This window comes from Echiichthys vipera (genome assembly GCF_963691815.1).
Source record: "Echiichthys vipera genome assembly, chromosome: 4".
Classification (NCBI taxonomy): Eukaryota; Metazoa; Chordata; class Actinopteri; order Perciformes; family Trachinidae; genus Echiichthys; species Echiichthys vipera.
The window spans coordinates 4122684-4140457 of NC_139829.1; the positions used below are offsets into that span (position 1 = coordinate 4122684).

Consider the following 17774-nt stretch of genomic DNA (forward strand, 5'->3'; position numbering starts at 1 on the left):
TCCACCAATCACTGGGCATTTCCTTCGACAGTCCGGCACATTGGACCAACAGTCAACATTGCGCTCAAGGTGAGGAATGTAAGTTTGTAACAATTTATGAACCTCTGGGCAATTTGAAATGATGTAATTTAACGTGAATAACAACTGTTTTATATAGATAATATAATGTATGTACAATATAATGTGTATGTATATATACACACATAAGTAACTTAACTGAAGCGTTAGCTTGCCAGCAGACAGTACAGCAATAGCTATCCTGGCTCGTATCGTTAGCTAACATTAGCTAGTTAATGATGTCAGTTATTCTCTCACCTAGTTAGATGTAGCGCAGGTTTTTCTTTCCTTAATCCATTTTGCCACTAATGTGTAAATAACAGGTAACGCTAACATTCAACATCTTTCACAAACAAACGGAATTAAGAGGAATTCTCTTTGGACTCCCTTGACCCCCGGTTGTCATACTTTACCCACACAGGGATATAAATCATTACGTGAGTTAGTCTCGAGAAACAATTCGGTCTGTCCAACACCTTATGGATGGGATGGGTAGCATATTAGATGTTGATGACTTTAGTCAGAAATATAATCTTGAATGTTCCAGAAACGACCACTGGGCTGTAATTAATCTGTATCTGAGTGATTAAGGGAACTTTAATGCCCGTGCCGATAACATCTGAACTACTCACCCTGTCCATAAATAACCAACCTTTATTAGAGAAAAAGCGTAACAACACATTTCTGACATCTACTCTTACCAAAGCATTTTTTTCCATTTCCTCTCAATATAAAATATGTTCAAGGAAAACTCCAGCTTGGACAAGAGAATTAGATTAATTTCTTAGCATTCCTAGCTCCCCTAAAGCGAATGAGTTACACTTCAAAACAATAAATGACATTTATCCTGAGGTGAATACCCAAGACTTAAGTTGAATTTGGCAGAGATGGGAATTGTGGCTTCAACAAGTCGTCTCCATGTCCTGTATTTGTTCTGCTTCTGGAATTTGGCCTGTTATACATGTGGTTTTTGTAAGACAGAAGTAGAAACACTACAACATTTAATGTTCTCTTACAATCTATCTGATTTGTTTTGGAAGGACTTCAAAAATGTGATAACCTATAATATAGATGTGCCACCCCTGACTTACAATAATGTGAGATTTGGTTTCATAATGGAGGACAGAAAACTAGAATATAACATCAATAACTTGGTTATAATGTAAATTCTCAGAAACTACCCCACGTTTCTACATTTTTTAAAAAGAACTGCACCTTTATTTTAATTCATTCAAACTTATAGAATCAAATACAACCCTATTGCTGTATGAAAGTTTATCAACTTTTACTTTTGATTGGTCCCTTTATAAGAAAACATTTCTTTCTTTTCTATTGATTTACTTTCTATTATTGCTCTATTTATATCTTATTCTTTTTGACTGTAAGAAATGCTATGCTCAGTTCTGAAAGCAACAACTTTTGTAACTGCATTTGAATATGCTTATTTGCATTGTATTTTGCACTTTGCAATAAAAAGAAGTTTCGAGAAACCTTGTAGCAGCTGGTGGCAAAACCAGGTATTTTTTGAGGTTGTACATATGCTGCATTTAACGAGTATTTATTCTCCATCTTTTCTCAGTCCCTGAAGGAGGAAACGCTGTGGCACCATGGGTGTGTTATCGACGTTGATGAGGGGTCTGGTTAGAGGAGCGGACAGAATGTCTGAGTTCACCAGCAAGCGTGGATCAAAGACTCATAATAAAGGCAGGGGCGCGAGGCCTACTGGACTGAGGCTGTCCAGCAGCAAGTTTCTGTCCATACGAACTATGATTCCTCAGTTTGTGGTGCCTAACTTGGAGGGCTTCAAACTTAAACCCTACGTATCATATCGCTCTCCTCGAGGAACAGAGCCTCCACTCACAGCAGAAAGTCTGTTTGCTGAAGTTGTGGCCCCTCGGATTAAGAAAGACTTTGAAGAGGGCACTTTCAACGAAGATCAGCTGGAGAAATATGGATTTGAGCCCAACCAGGAGGGGAAGCTCTTCAAACTCTACCCCAAGAACTATGTGCGTTAAAGATGCACTTCTTTACAATGAAAGACACAGCTGATTAGGCTGACAGCTGCAGAGTAACTGCTGTGACACCTTTAGGGAAATGATCACAGATGGGAGTGTGTATTATGACATCACCCGGCAAAATAAAACTTACGGTTAAAAAGAATCCATACTGCAGAGTTGTGTATACGTCATTGTAAAAATCAGTTTAACAAACAACAGACATGGAGAGGGCTTTTCTGTGCTATTGATAGTTACTCTAATCATTAGGTGCGTTTCCACTATGGTCGAATACCCGGAATGAGGCGGGTCTATCTCGCCGAAATGCCTAAGATATGCATGTTAGTCGCTCGAGTGCTCTTCCACAGGTCCAAAAAACAGCCGCTGATACCCTTGAGAGAAGCCCGGTTGCTGATTGGATGTAGCTCTCAGCGGGATGTGACGTGTGGTAGGAGAGATCAGGCTGGAGCAGTGCAGAATTGATCTTTGCATGGGCAAGTAATGAGTGCTACAGCAGCCGGGTTGATTCTGATCTGTGACCCTCTGCTGCGTGCTTTCTCTCTTTTACATACACACGCACACCGTAGGCTACTGCAGCGGGGTGACAGCCCGTCTGTCAACACACAAATTTGCAGCTTCCATATTTTTAAGATGGAGTGTTTTCTTTCATGTTACTTGTACATAAATTGATGTTGTGAATCATATGGCCCACCTTAAATCAAACTATTCTGTACTGTCTTCTCACTTTGAGGAAGAACAGTGCACCGCTGTATCGCTGATCACCAGGGATCCAAACCCATTCAGAGTGATACGGCACCTCCAGAGTCTCCTATATCTCTCTGGGGCCTTATTTTTGTAATGGAAACACAGCAAGTGAGCGGTCATATGAGAGGGCGTGCCCTGAAACTTCCCAAGCTGCCACATTTTACCCTGATGTAAACGCACCTATTGCCATATAATTATTCTTCAATTTAATTAGAACTTCTTGATTTCAAAGACATTTCCCTGTTAGTCCAAGTTAATATATGCACAGTGTCATTTTATTGGTCAGAATAATGTACTGACTGAACTGTCTTCTGCAGATTCTGATATACTACTGTGATGATGTTTCCAATATCATACGGTGAAAGCATCACCTCAGATTTCTGGGGAGCAGCACTGATGCCGGTACATCACTTTTTACAAGTGCAAAAATGGGTTTACCTAGAGGATGTTCATTACAAGAGAGCCTCCAACCAGCTAATCTGGGCTAAGATCGCAAGTTATCAATTTCATGCGTGACTGAGTCCAGGAGCAGAGTGTCCTCAGCAGGCAGAGGATGCAAATGAAGAGAGTCAGACTCAGGGCTCTCACACATATTCTAAGACCTTTCTGAACACTTATCGCAAGTTCACATTTCTGCAGACTTAGCCTGAGAGAATTACCCACAATTCATAGTGTTGTGATATTAAAACACAGGGTTTCCAGAAGGAAGCCAGGAAGGGTAAACAAAGTAGAAACGGCAACAAGGATTAAAGACAGTAATGATCGGGATCCAAGCAGACTGAACTCAACGAGCATTTGGAAACATACCGCATGCATTAACTTTTAAACTGTTTGCACACCTAACAATTAAAGACAATGGCATCACATGAAAAACTATTTCACATATATTTTTGTTCTTTCTTTGGTCAAATATTTGGGGAAATGGACCGATCTGAACACCATTAGAGAAGTCATAGCTAGTATGCAAACAATGTCTATTTTGTAGCATTTGAATTAAGTCTTGTGGAGATACAGATGTTAATTAATAAGCATATTTTGACAACTTGTCCCAATTCAGTGGATGTGCTGAAAAAGATTCAGCTGTGGGACGTACTGGTAATTTATTTTAATTAAATGCAAAATGTCGAGACAATAAGAGTGTAAATCATGCCCACTTTACTCAGTCATCAACAGATCTTCTGCACAGACACACATGGGCATAGATAATACAAACCAAATTTTGTACAAATCATGCAGCCAATTACGTCAAATGCATTATTTTTTTTACATTTGTGGCACCCCCTAGAGGTGAAGCACAATGTGCATTAAAATGTAAGTTTAGCAAACACTCTTGAACAAGTCTCAAATTTCAAGTTGGTACCGCAAAGCATTCATGAGTTGTATTTCGATAAGAGGATTGGCTTGTAAAATATGAACGCTACAGCTGCATGAACACTAGGCAGCTCGCTGTTTGAGCTCAAAGGAATGCAAGAACACACCTAGTTTCTTCAATCATTTCTTTTAATTTTGCTGTTTTGACAAAAAGAAATGAGTAACTTAAAGTGATCGTTTGACTCCTTCACACTGTAACAAGCCAAAGATTAATCAAATAAAATCTTCCTTGGCTGTAGAGAAGTTAAAATGATCAAATAAAAAGGCCCAAACCCACATGTTTTGGCCTTGTCAAGCTGTTCCATTCCTGTTTAGACCATTTCAAACCTTTGCAGCCCTCTTGCGCTCAACCACTTTCCGTGTGATCAGTTAAATCTGGGTCCTGGGTTTGGGCTTTAGGGTGGAGATTGCGATTGGGCCACACTGCATGGGTACCAACAGTAATAAAATGGTGCTAGGCTTGAGACGAGGTGTTTTGTGATCAATTTTTCTTAACAAAACCACAAAGTGCTTCAGAAAGCTATAATGAAAAGAAGGTTTACAGGTGAACAGAGGTATTTATATTTCTGCTACAGGGCATACAATGTACGAATTTTCAGTTTGTTTAAAGGTTGAGTATGCAGAATGAGCAGAACACCGCCATCTAGTGTCTCAAGATCGTAATCGCAACAACAAAAAATAATTCCAGCATTCAGGTTGCCAGGTTGGTCAGACCCGGCCCAGTAGCTACAGGAGACAGGCATCTGTTTGAGCCTGTTTGAACCCGTCCCCTCCAGAAAATCACACCATAAAAACAAGGATTAGAGGAGATTGACTGACAGTTAGCTTTAGCCGTTAGCATTAGCCGTTCCAACTAAGTAAAGATGAAAGTGATGTTAGCGATCAAGGAGAAGCGTAGCCATGTGGGCGTGCGTTTGAATGTCGTCTCTCTCCTTTCTCTCAGTCCATGGAGTGAATGCTCGGCCTATAGTGACTCTGGTTTTTGCCCGTCTCTGCTCACTCAGCTGCTGGGACAAATAACGCCCCCTTCACTGAGGCTCCGAAGCAGCTGCAGGATTGGAAAACTCCAATTCACCCAGAGCCAGCCTACAGTAGCTGACCCAACAACAGACAACCCTGGCAATCAGAAACGCCCAACGCTATTGGCTGCTACCATGGATACACAATGTGACAGAAAGTCATTGTCAAACCCCTCAAAAAAAAATTAAATATTAATTAATTAATAATTTTTTTATGGATGAGCATCTAGCTTTTAATAAAGATTCTACATAGTCAACCTTTAAGTTAAAATACAAGTCTATAAAAAGCGTCAAGTGTCATTATGAAAATATATGGTTTTCCTAATAGCATATTCTGTGATAAGTTATTCCAAAGTGTGGGGACTTCTCTTCATAGTGAAGGCAGTGAATGGAACAACAGTATGTCATGCCTTTGTTATAGTTGGGCTGTACATTCTGCTTTACTTCAGTACATGTTCTAATCTGACAGAAGATATTTCTATAGTACCATTTTGCTCCAGTCTGGTCAACATTGCTCTGGTTCCTGTTGAGCCTCATCTGGAGTCCAGTCCCAGCGCCACACATGGAGCATATGGTCATAGAATGAGCAGCTTGCCAGCAGACAGGTCAGTGAAGTGGCATCCTCGTTAGAGTTGAGGGCGGGGCCCGCGGTAGGGGTGACGGAGGGTGCTGTGATACCTTCTGGGATGTATCGTCCTGCGTCATCCTCCAGGGAAGTGTCAAAGCTGGCAGTGGGAGATTCATACTGAATCCTCAAGTAACCTCCGCTCTCTGCGAGGCTTTCCTTTGGTTCTGCAGCGACAGGGGAGCAGGGAGCCGGTTCCTCCAGGGACAGCCTGGACCAGTCAGCTCCGTACGCTAGGGAGTTGTGGAGGATGTAGGAGGCTACGACAGGACACGCTCCTCCGCTGCCCTCTGGACAATGACAGGAAAACATTGATGACTTGAGGCAAACTCAACAACAACCTTTATGGCAGAAACATACATTACTTATAGATCCACTTTATCATCAACACTTAAACCAGCAGTGTTGTTTGCACTTGTAATTATCCATAATTCTCAAATTAAAAAGATAAAGCAATCTCAAATATTATGTCCAAGTCCACTCAATATTTTATTAGCGCCGTCTCATCATCCCATTTGCAGCCCTGAGCTCAGGGCAGAGGGTGGCACTGAGACACTCATCCAAGATAGCAGCAAAAGGCATTAAGAAATTGCAGAACAGAGTGTCAGTCGTTTTTAATAATATATTCTTATACTGTATGTCAAGTCAGATTTAAGGTGGTTTTGTATGTTAAATTGTTGCAGTGACCTCACAGAAGTTATTAAGCAATTATCAAAATAGTTGGTAGTTGGCGTTTAATTTCCTGTTAATCAACTTATTGCTTTTTCTGTAGTGTCTTTACATTTTTAGAATCAGGAGGCCAAGCTAAAGGGGAAGGTGGTAGGGTTAACAACCTGAATGACTAACCAGCCATCAAAAATAAAAACCAAGTTCATGTTAACAATCAATCAATCATCTCCCGTCGCTCCTTCATACTCACCTAGGGCCTGCTGGCATTGGAGGATGTGGAAGTCATTGTGCATGCAGGCTGCCAGCAGCAGGTGCTGATGGGTCGGATGCCACTTCAGCCTCCACACTCCACCACCAACGGGACTCTCGCTGAGAGGCTGCCGCATGTTCCTGCCATCCCACAGCAAAACCTGCTCATCATAGCTGCAGAGGGAGAAGCCCAGAACACAATAATTACTGACGGTTCAGGACAACAACACCAAAAACGGAGAAGGCAGTGGTACTACGTAGCAACGGGGGATGTCAAGATATGACATTTTGATATGACGATTATTGTCAAAGGAAATAAGGAAATGTATTATTTGACGCTATGAAAGGAAAACGGTACACAAGCATTTTTAAACTAAAATACCAGTCCTTGTTATGTTGTATATTTCCTGCAAAATTATTTTGGTCCTGCACATAAAACCTAGCCTACTCTCTTGAAAAAAGAGGGTTCAGCATGTTCACATAGAACTGGAGTTACATCCAGGTAACTATCCTGAAAGCTTCAGATGATTTGTTTTACAGGATCTCGAGACTGATTATTTTGGTGACAGTATTAGTTATCTGAGTGAGTCTATTACAAGTTTTTACAGTGAGCAGATTGAAGAAATATATGGAACAGTACAGTAGAATGGGTTGAACAATGCTGGTGTACAGTAGTAGGAGTAGGTGGGGGTCAACATGAAGTCCTTTCAGTTCGAAGGCAGGTGAGTGGCATGACGACACACAAAAAAACAAAGTTATGCACTCAAGTAACAGCACGCGACCCGCGAGATTGGTTCTCATGGGGCAACAAAAAGGAATCAGTACACCATAGGTATCGTAGCTTTACGGTTATGAAACTGCAACATTATCTAATGCGGTTATGAATTGAATGGCAAAACCATTTTATGCCGACATTCCCAGTAGCCACAATCCTACAAAAGCTCATTCTCACACAATGCCAAGTGAGCATATAGAGTTCATTGGGATATTTACCTGCCTGTAGCCAGGATGTGTTCCCGGTGTGGGCTGCTGTGAATACTGCACACACCCATCGAGTGCCTTCAAGAGAAAAGACCATAAAGGGTTATTGTACTGTTTCTGTAAACAGAAACCAGATGCTGTCGACACTAACATCTGCGCTCACCTTTTACTGGTGAAAGTGGGGCAGGAGGGACCAACCCTGAGGTCCCAGCCTTTAAGTTTGCAATCGTCACCACCTGTTGAGGAGTGACACAGACACAGACAAGATGGAAATGCATACTGCACTGACACACAAGTCTGTTTATACTGGGTTTACTCCTGTTTAAGACAAATATTCACCAAATGTTATTGTGTGGGATGCTGTAGTTATATTAAACGTGTAACCTCTCCAATTCATTGATAAACTTACAGACAGTTATTGTTGCTGAACCATACAATGACAGACATATGCTGACATGAGATCAGTTTAGGCGGGCTGATAGCCACAGGAGGAATGGTCGGAGGTCTAGATAACATTTCTGCTAAGGGCTCCAAAAAAGTAATTACTGTAAGTACTGATTTAAAATGTGACAGATTATGATTTGAAGTGTTACCGGAGTAAACCAGCTGTGTGTCCCAGTAGGAGAAGGCTGAGATCCAGGCTTCAAAGTCATGGGCCTTCCACTGTGAGAGAGCCGTCAGAGCGCCTTCAGCCATGGAGATCACACTGACACAGCCTGCAGAGTCACTGCACACCAGCCGCACGTCACTGCTGCTGAAAAAAACGGGGGACGCCTGACATGACCTGTGTCGCCAGAAGAAGCCCAACCAGAGCCTAGAACCCCCTCCACTGTCATAAAAGTATCACAATTTTTTTTAAAGACAAGCTTTTGTGTGTGTGTGTGTGTGTGTGTGTGTGTGTGTTCGTGTAATGTTAAGGTGAAATTCTAAATCATCCCAATGTATTTTTCGACACTTGCACACATCAAATAAACCAAAGTTTTATTTTCTGGTAGAAATCCAGAGAAATCTGGTAGAGGCACTAACAGCTGAATGCGGCTAACAGTGATTAGCTCTGGGCAGTACGGTGAAGGCATTAAAACATCTTTTTTTAACCATTAATACTGCTCAAAATAACAGTTAAACCTCTGCAGCAGCATGAGAAGAGTCCCTACACAGAAAACAAAGCACCAACGACGTAGTTAGTGAAGCCAGAGTTTATCAAAAGAGTGTTTTAAAGACTTACCTACTGGCCCCTGTACCAGCTCCTCTCATAGTAAAGTCCATTCAAGTGGATTACCAAAGTCAATCCAAAAGGAAGGAGCCCATTGGTGCTTTGTTTTCTGCGTAGGGACTCTTCTCATGCTACTGCAGAGGTTTGCAGTAGGTGGTCCCAGCTCAATCTACCTTTCAGCTAAGGGGTCCTTGGCCCTAAACACGTTGAAAACCCCTGGCCTAAATGATACACAAATTATCACAACCTGCCCCAAAACAGGTTTATCCTACCCAAATAAATAAAAAAATAAATAAAAAGTAGCCCAACTGGACAGAAGACTCCCCAACCTGGAAACTCTGAACAGTGGTTTCCATACTAAATTTGACATTAAATGTTATGTAGAAAACACAGCTGCATGTTCTCTGGCTCTGGATCATGCTGAATTCTTTACCTGTCCATTCTTCCAGTGGACCAGTCTAATGACAGAGCCAGCCGCTCTGCTCCCACCTCCAAATTGCACAGAGTGTGCAGACGACGGCCGCCTTCCACCTGGATACACACATTCATGAGTGCAGACTAACACATCAACAACTAGTAGTACACAATAATCCATGATAACAAATAAGAAGAGTAAACACTTTACATCAGCGGTGGACTAAGCATTTCTGTAGCCTACAGTGAACAGTCTTGTGACGTCACCCATACGGCCATTTCAGAGGAGCCAAAAAGAAGCACAGAGTGGGCCATTGCCCTCTTGGCAGTGCCTGACTTCGCATAACTCCCAGCTAATCCCAAAACGGGCATGAAGGTGGCGGCGCAAGGTGGAGCAGAGGTGTGCTGAATGAAGCCTCTAGACTCCTCTTAACAGTCTAACAAACTCAACAGTATAACCCTCACAATGATTTGTGTTTGTTATTTAATGCATTGTTGGTCTGTTGTATTAGACCAAGGTTATCTATCGTAAAGTGTTCCTCACTTTTAATATGATATATGAGGTTCAACAAGTTCAACAAGGCCCTCCTTACAGCTGGTGGTGATTTTCTGATAAATGGCAAATACATGATCTTTTATGAAGCACAGAAAGGGTTTATGTTGCCCTCTAGTGTCTATTTTGGCAAAACAAGGCAATTTAGCCCCTTTCACACATGCACTGCAAACTTGACTTTATCTAAATTATCCAGAAGAGCAGTAAGTGAGAATGTAAATAACTAAATCAGTTGGACCGGACAGTACAAAGTCTGCGTTATCTGTCTAAAATGTGTGAATAGCTGCTCACTCTCAGGTGTGTTGACGACGTTCCTATCATGCAGGCACCCAAAACAGGAAAAACAAAGGGTGAAGGTGAAGAAGAAGAAGGAGGGTGATTAACATAAAGAAGGCAACACAAACGTTAAACTAGAGAAGCCACAAGATTTGTGAACTTCTGTTGGTAAGGACCGGCGCTGAAATCGTCAACCGTTTAAAGAACAGCAAGACTCTGTTGTTTATGACCAAATTAAGAACCTGCTTCTTCCTCTTGTCCTGCTTTGTGTATGCTCTACCAAGCCCCAAAAACATCTGTTATATGCCTGAAAATATTAGATGTAACTGGTGCGATTCTTCTGATGCCACATTTCTTACCTGACTGTCTGACAGTGTGTACAGCTGCAGCTCTCCGGTGGCTGCTGCCATTCCCAGCACTGCCTGCCCTGACACCGGCACATGGCACCTGAGGACATGCAAAACTATCAACGAGAAGAAAGAAGCCAGTGACATCAACAGCCAAACGGGTCAAACCTGGTTTCTTACCATTTTAAATCTAGAATGGCTGCTGTGTCAATGTGCTGTAGCTCAGTGAGGGGAGGGCTCATCGGCCCCTCTTGCCGAAATTCAAAAAGGTATAAGCGACCAGTCCGGCTTGGGGTGGCATCCTCTACCCCCATCTACAGGAATAATGTAAAAGGGACATCAACAGTCAGACATCATCAGGAGTATGAGTGACTGTAGCCCCACGTTACATTTGGACTCGTTACTGCTGTATAAAGTTAAGCCACAAAGAACTCAGGCTACACAATTAATCACAGAATAATCATCATGACTTTACAAGGCAGGCTTGCCTAAGTATGAATTCATTCATTTGGTAGTCTCCGTACACCAGCCCATTTGAACCTGAATGAAACAAGTATGATGTAAAAGTTTTGATTTTCGGTTATTTGAGCGTGTTTACATCATAGTCTATATACAAAATGGACGTAGCATACCCGTCGGGGTCCGTTCTTTCAACTTGATCCAATCGTCCTTGTCTATGGGAGTCGCCATTTTGTCAGACTTTGGTTCGGACTCATTTCCTCTTACCAAAAAAGGGCATGTATGTAAACAACCTATTTAACATGGGGGTCAATGAGAAAGGAGTAGTTTGCACAATAGAGCAGTTTCTCATTGACCCCCATGTTAAACAGGCCGTTTTCACAGCATCATTAAACCTGTTTAAGGCCTCGGACAAAAAAAACATTATTTTTTTCTTCTTTTTTGTAGAATCTTTATTAAAAGCTAGATTTAAATAATAATAATAATAATAATAATAATAATAATAATAATAGACCCACGGGGCATTTTGAGGGGTACAGAGTAAAAGTATTGCTTTTCCATAAAGACATATATTTAGTCTGAATCAATATTTAAATTTTTTTTGAGGGGTTTGACAATGACTTTCTGTCCTGTTCTGTTTCCATGGTAGCAGCCAATAGCGTGGCTGGTTGCCAGGGTTTTCTGTTGTTGGATGCAGCTACTGTAGGCTGGCACTGGGTGAAATGGAGTTTGCCAATCCTGCAGCTGCTTCGGAGCCTCAGTGAAGGGGGCGTTATTTGTCCCAGCAGCTGAGTGAGCGGAGACGGGCAAAAACCAGAGTCACTATAGGCAGAGCATTTACTGCATGGACTGAGAGAAAGGAGAGAAACGCCATTCAAACGCACGCCCAAATGGCTACGCTTCTCCTTGATCGCTAACATCACTTTCATCTTTACTTAGCTGGAACGCTAACAGCTAACACTAACTGTCAGTCAAACTCCTCTAATCCTTGTTTTTATGGTGCGATTTGCCGGAGGGGACGGGTTCAAACAGGCTCAAACAGACTCTGGTCTCCTGTAGGCTACTGACCAACCTGGCAACCCAAGTGTTGGAATTATTTTTGGTTGTTACGACTACGATCTTGAGACACTAGATGGTAGGAATTCTGCTCATTCTCCATATTCAAGGATGTTGTGCTCAATGCTGCATTTTAACTAGCAAACTGATGAGATTTCAGGGCACCCTGGGGAAGTTGTAATGTTCGCTCCACCTGTTAGTAGCAGCCTTGTCGGGGAAGTAAGCACTTAACCCACTAATTTGATAAATCCAATGTATTACAAAAGAGCCAAATCAAATGGCACTGCACTGAGAAAGTAATGTGCCCCTGTGGAGTGGACACTGACGACTACACAGTGTTTACAAACAGGGAACACCCGACACTAATACTAAATAAACTACAGATGAAATAAGGTCAGATAGCTAAAGTTAAGCGTCGGTTAGTAGGACAGGTAAGGGGGATGTACAGGTGTCGTGCCTTATTCAGCACCCCTGCGCTCAAATGAACCCCCTTACATTATAGGTTATATTCTGGATCAGAAGGCTGTTGTTTCGACCTTTATGAGTAGCTTATATACAGGTCACCCAATTAAAACATACATACTTTTGAACCTATGAATTGCAAGAAAAGCTGGGATTCTTTTTAGCGTTATGAAACACCAAGTCAAATACATCAGTCAGAACATTGGTTACTTACACTCTTCAAACTCTTTTAAAGAGTGTAAGTAACCGATGTTCTTCTTAACACAAAACAACACCTTTTTGTATGTTCTGTGGAAATATACCGCAATCATAATTACAAAATGAATTAAATGGATTTTTTTAACAAATTGAATGTATTTGACTTGGCGTTTCATAAGGTTAAATAGAATCCCAGCTTTTCTTGCAATGTCAATCACATGGCAGCAACTCAATGCATTCAGGCATGTAGACACGGTGAAGATGATGTGCTGCAGTTCAAAGCAACATCAGAACGGGGAAGAAAGGTGATTGAAGTGACTTTGAACGTGGCACGGTTGTTGGTGCCAGACGGGCTGGTCTGGGAGTCTCACAAACTGCTGGTCTACTGGGATTTTTAAGCACAACCATCTCTAGGGTTTACAGAGAATGGTCCCAAAAAGAGGAAAGATCCAGTGAGCGGCAGTGCTGTGGGTGCAAATTCCTCGTTTTAGCCAGAGGTCAGAGGAGAATGGCCAGACTGGTTGGAGCTGCTCCTCCTTCTCCTCTTTTCTTCTTCTCCTCCTCCTCCTCCTCCTCTCCAGACTGGTTGGAGCTGATAGAAAGGAAACAGTAACTCAGATAGCCACTGGTTCCAACAGAGGAATGCAGGAGAGCATCTGTGAACACACAACACCACCTACTTTCTAGCAGAGAGGGAACAGCAGCAGAAGACCACACTGACACTTTATTAAACAGCAGGTGCGCCTAATAAAGTGGCCGCTGAGTGTAGGTCGTTCTGATCCAGAATATCACCTGTAACGCGAGGGGGTACATTTCACGGCAGGGGTGCTGAATCCGGCAGAGTTCGTGTCAACTCACCCCTTTTTGGAGCTGATACGTCCCGCAGGCCAGGATGTCGTGGCTCGATGAAACGGGACACCACTCCACGGTGTCCGCACTCAGCTCCGTGTCAAACACTTGTAGATTGCGGCTCCTCGACTTCCACGCCATGACAGCCTGCTTTGCATAACGTCAGTGTGCCAGTGCCGTAACTGAAAACCAAAGCACAAGTAGACCCCGTTACGTCTCCACTGTAGAATCACAAGTAAAGTCGAATAAGTCCACCCCGTAGTTCTTAACTTACACTGTCCTGCCCGGCTAAGAACCGGTGACGTTAGGCTATCTGAGCTAACTCAATAATGTTTGGGAGTTAGCTAGCAAGCCATTATCAACTCACTGCAGTCGCGCGCTGCAAAGACTGCCAGCCGTTACACACTTGGGGGAGTGAGCAGATATCCGGCGTGGGAATAACGTCTACAAAGCGAAGTTAACATTTCTTTAATACTGAATATCCGCAGAACAAATCATTATCAACAAAACTCACATGTGACCCAGCCCCGACCGGAAAAGCCTCTGTGCTGTTACGTCATTGCCGGGCGCGAGGGTGCATACCACAGATAAGTTACATGACTTTTTTAAAGATTTTTAACAGTATAGCCCGCGTCTTAATTTAAGCTCTTTACATGTTTCTATTTTTACTTTATTTATTGTATTGTATCTTATTAAGTATTCACATGTAATGCCATTATAATTGAATGTGTATTGGTTTCTGAAAAGAGAACTGAGAACTGTCTTTACATATCTATATTTGTCAAGTCTGATGCCATACTGTTCTGTTTGTACTAGATTTGTTCAGATTGCAAATAAAGAATATTTAAAAAAGCGCCACTTGCAAAACGAATCACAACTAAGGTTAAGGAGGTTTCTTACAAAATCATACACAACTATTATCCACTTAATCATTATATGCAACATTTTAGAAAGGACATTAATAATTTCTGTAATTTACACCCAGAAAATGTTGTTCATTTGTTCTGTTTCTTACACGAAACAAATATGGGAAGACCATAGCAAATTAATGATGGACTCTTTCACTATAGGGCTTTCAAAGATGTAAACAGAAACATTCTAAATGTGCCCTAGTTAATTTCCTGTTGCAGTTCTCGTGAATGACATAAACTTACAGGAAGTTAACAAGGACCAAGGATGTCGCCTAGCAATGGGATTTCGCTGTAAAGGTGTATAGATTTTATTTTGGGAAAATGTTGTTTTTGGTTTCCACAATTACCCTAAGAAAGAAGGAAAATGTCACTTTTTAATAAATCTGTGTTCATTCTTGCAAAATGTCAGATTCATAAAATGACATTTTCTAAGAAAACCCCTTGCTTTTATGTTTTTCAAAATAAATGACTAAAAAACTTTACTTTAAGCTAAGGCTTTTTGTAATATGTATAACCTTGTTGTATAATGAACATCACCCCTGGCACATGTTATCTGTATTTTCCTGTACTGTTCCCTGTAAAGAGCTCCTTTTAAATAAAGCTGTTGAAAAGAAAACACGGCTGCAAGACAACAACAACAACAACAACACAGTTGTGGGTAAACTGGAGCACATCCTCAACACACGCTGGGCGAGAGTCTGGGCCGTTTGAGTCCATCACACGAGCCCCTGCGTCATGAAATGCAATCCCTTATAATGGAAGTGGAGTCAATGCAGCTACTTTTGTCTACCCTCCTTTATTTTGGTAAGTTTTATTTTGTAAGGTATTCAATAAAAGTTGCAGTGTATTGTTGTCTCTTGACACACCACAGACTATATTAGAATACAATAGAATAGATCTTTGTCTATCCAACCCATATTGCCTATCTAACAATACTACATACTATATACCCAGTTAGTATTTCTAAGTTTCTAAATGTTGATGATTCCTGGACTTTTTGTAAAATGAATACAGAAACAATGTCACGTCTGTTTTTTAATTGTGATATATGGAAGAAGTGTTGGAGTGATGTTGAATCATTGTTTTGATGCTGCTAACTCTGCCTACTCTCTGACTCTGAGATGTTGTTTTCTACTGTGTTAACACAGAAGAGAATGCTTTTGAACACCTGAAGAACTTTATCCTATACGCAAAAGTCTTTATTCACAAACAAAACAAAACAAAATCACTACCTAAATGTGCTCCTTTCCTCCTAGAACTGAGCTCTGTGCTTAAATCTCTGATTCTGTTTTTGCCCTGAAGGCCCTGTTTGAACCATCTATTTTTTATTTATTTATTTGACTTAGTATAATTTATTTAATTGTCTGTTTTTTTGTACTCTATCTTTGATCTCTTTATCAACTTTGTCACCAGTGTGCTGTTTATTGCATACCTTGTATTTTTGTACATTTAAATTGTTCAATACAAGAATAGATCTTTGTTGTCCACCAGGATGTAAATCCGTCTTCGGCTCACCAAACACGAGAAACAACAACATAAAAAACAGAGAAGCAGTTTGTGAACTACGGGGCCACATATAATAATATATATATATATTATACCACGAAAAATAATATATATATTTTATCCTGTGCACACAAATTATAGCCAACACATTCCAGGACTCTAGGGGCTCAGTATAAAACAAATGCATACACTCACCGGCCACTTTATTAGGTGCACCTGTCCAACTGCTCGTTAAAGCAGCTAATTCCTAATCAGCCAATCACATGGCAGCAGCTCAATGCATTCAGGCATGTAGACATGGTGAAGAGGATGTGCTGCAGTTCAAAGCAGCATCAGAATGGTTGTTGGTGTCAGACAGGCTGGTCTGAGTGTTTCAGAAACTGCTGGTCTACTGGGATTTTCACGCACAACCATCTCTAGGGTTTTTACAGAGAATGGTCCGAAAAAGAGGAAAGATCCAGTGAGCGGCAGTTCTGTGGGCACAAATGTTGATGCCAGAGGTCAGAGGAGGATGGACACACTGGTTGGAGCTCCTCCACCTCCTCCTCTTCCTTCTCTTATTCCTCTTGTCCTCCTCTTTGTTCTCCTCCCTCTCCACCCCCCCCTCCTCCTCCTCATCTTCTTCCTCTCCTCCTCCTCTTCCTTCTCCTCCTCTTCTTCCTCTTGTCCTCATCATCCTCTTTTTCCTCTCCTCTTCCTTCTCCTCTTCCTCCTTCTCCTTCTATTCTTCCTCTTGTCCTCCTCATTCTCTTCCTTTTCTCCTCCCAATTCTTCCTTCTCCTCCTCCTCCTCTTCCTTCTCCTCCTCCTCCTCCTCTCCCCCCTCCTCTCCAGACTGGTTGGAGCTGATAGAAAGGCAACAGGAACTCAAATATCCACTGGTTCCAACAGATGAATGCAGGAGAGCATCTGTGAACACACAACACCACCTACTTTCTACAGAGAGGGAACAGCAGCAGAAGACCACACTGACACTCTTAAGCACCAGGTGTGCCTAATAAAGTGGCCGCTGAGTGTAGACAAATTCATATTACGTGAAAAGATCCCAGCTGTCACTGTGTTGAGTGTATGGATGGCAGTTGGGATAAAGGACTTGTTAAATACAGTTTTAGTTGACAGAGGACTAATGTCCCCAGGTGCTCAACAGCTCAAAGTGGCTGAAGAGAGGATGGGCATTATCTGTCAGGATAAGTCAGGTTGAGTCAAGGGCTTTAGGGTTTTGCTTGGATTATGCTTGCCAGTGCCACCGTTTTTGGTAAGTTTATTATTTATTAATAGATCTATAGTTCAGGAGACCATACCAGGCAGGAAGGTCAAAGGTTATGGTAAATTTGATGGGACACATTTTATGAGTATGTTGATAACCATGGATGTACTGGCCTCAAGTGGTCACAGTGTGTAACAACCCATGTCTGTTCATATAGAAAATCAGTTATCACATAAAACCAATACGTTTACAACGAATTCAATGTTACATTTCCCATGTTCAAAATGAAAAAAAAAGTTTTACTCTAAATTCCGATATTTCCGATTAAATTCAAAGAAACACAAAAAACGAGCTGAATGTCTCATGATGAAAATAAAAAAATATGGTTCGTAGCTGCTAAAAACAACATTTGTTTTCAACATCTAAGAATTTGGTGAAGAATAGATTAGTCATGACTGAGGTGACCAAATTGTGCAACATTAGGACATTTATATATTTATTGGTATGTACTTTATGTATGAAGAGCCGTGCTCCCTGTCAGTGTGATCACAAAAAGCTTTTCATCCTGGAATAAAACGAGTTGCTTTTGAATAT

The 17774-nt window shown here is 41.5% G+C and overlaps 2 protein-coding genes across 5 annotated transcripts; one reads left to right on the top strand and one right to left on the bottom strand.

The window, feature by feature from the left end:
* Positions 1–28: 28 nt before the first annotated feature.
* Positions 29–2571, top strand: mrpl41 (mitochondrial ribosomal protein L41). 3 transcript variants are annotated; one of them, XM_083911977.1, is made up of 2 exons: positions 29–69; positions 1637–2570. In XM_083911977.1, exon 2 carries the CDS (start codon positions 1665–1667, stop codon positions 2070–2072), a length of 408 nt encoding a protein of 135 aa, XP_083768103.1. In that variant the 5' UTR covers positions 29–69; positions 1637–1664; the 3' UTR covers positions 2073–2570. The 3 variants fall into 3 exon arrangements, with proteins under 3 accessions (XP_083768103.1, XP_083768104.1, XP_083768105.1); XM_083911978.1 differs by having other exon boundaries at positions 35–78; positions 1637–2571; XM_083911979.1 differs by lacking the exon at positions 29–69 and adding an exon at positions 101–123 and having other exon boundaries at positions 1637–2571.
* Positions 2572–4305: 1734 nt separating this feature from the next.
* On the bottom strand, positions 4306–14095 carry dph7 (diphthamide biosynthesis 7). Of its 2 annotated transcripts, none has more exons than XM_083911764.1 (10): positions 14072–14095; positions 13567–13739; positions 10714–10847; positions 10546–10633; positions 9377–9474; positions 8324–8481; positions 7894–7966; positions 7743–7808; positions 6751–6923; positions 4306–6121 (listed from the first exon to the last, which is right to left on the bottom strand). In XM_083911764.1, the coding sequence occupies exons 2-10, from the start codon at positions 13696–13698 to the stop codon at positions 5712–5714; spliced, it is 1332 nt and encodes a 443-aa protein (XP_083767890.1). In that variant the 5' UTR covers positions 13699–13739; positions 14072–14095; the 3' UTR covers positions 4306–5711. The 2 variants fall into 2 exon arrangements, with proteins under 2 accessions (XP_083767890.1, XP_083767889.1); XM_083911763.1 differs by lacking the exon at positions 14072–14095 and adding an exon at positions 13832–14056.
* Positions 14096–17774: the final 3679 nt, after the last annotated feature.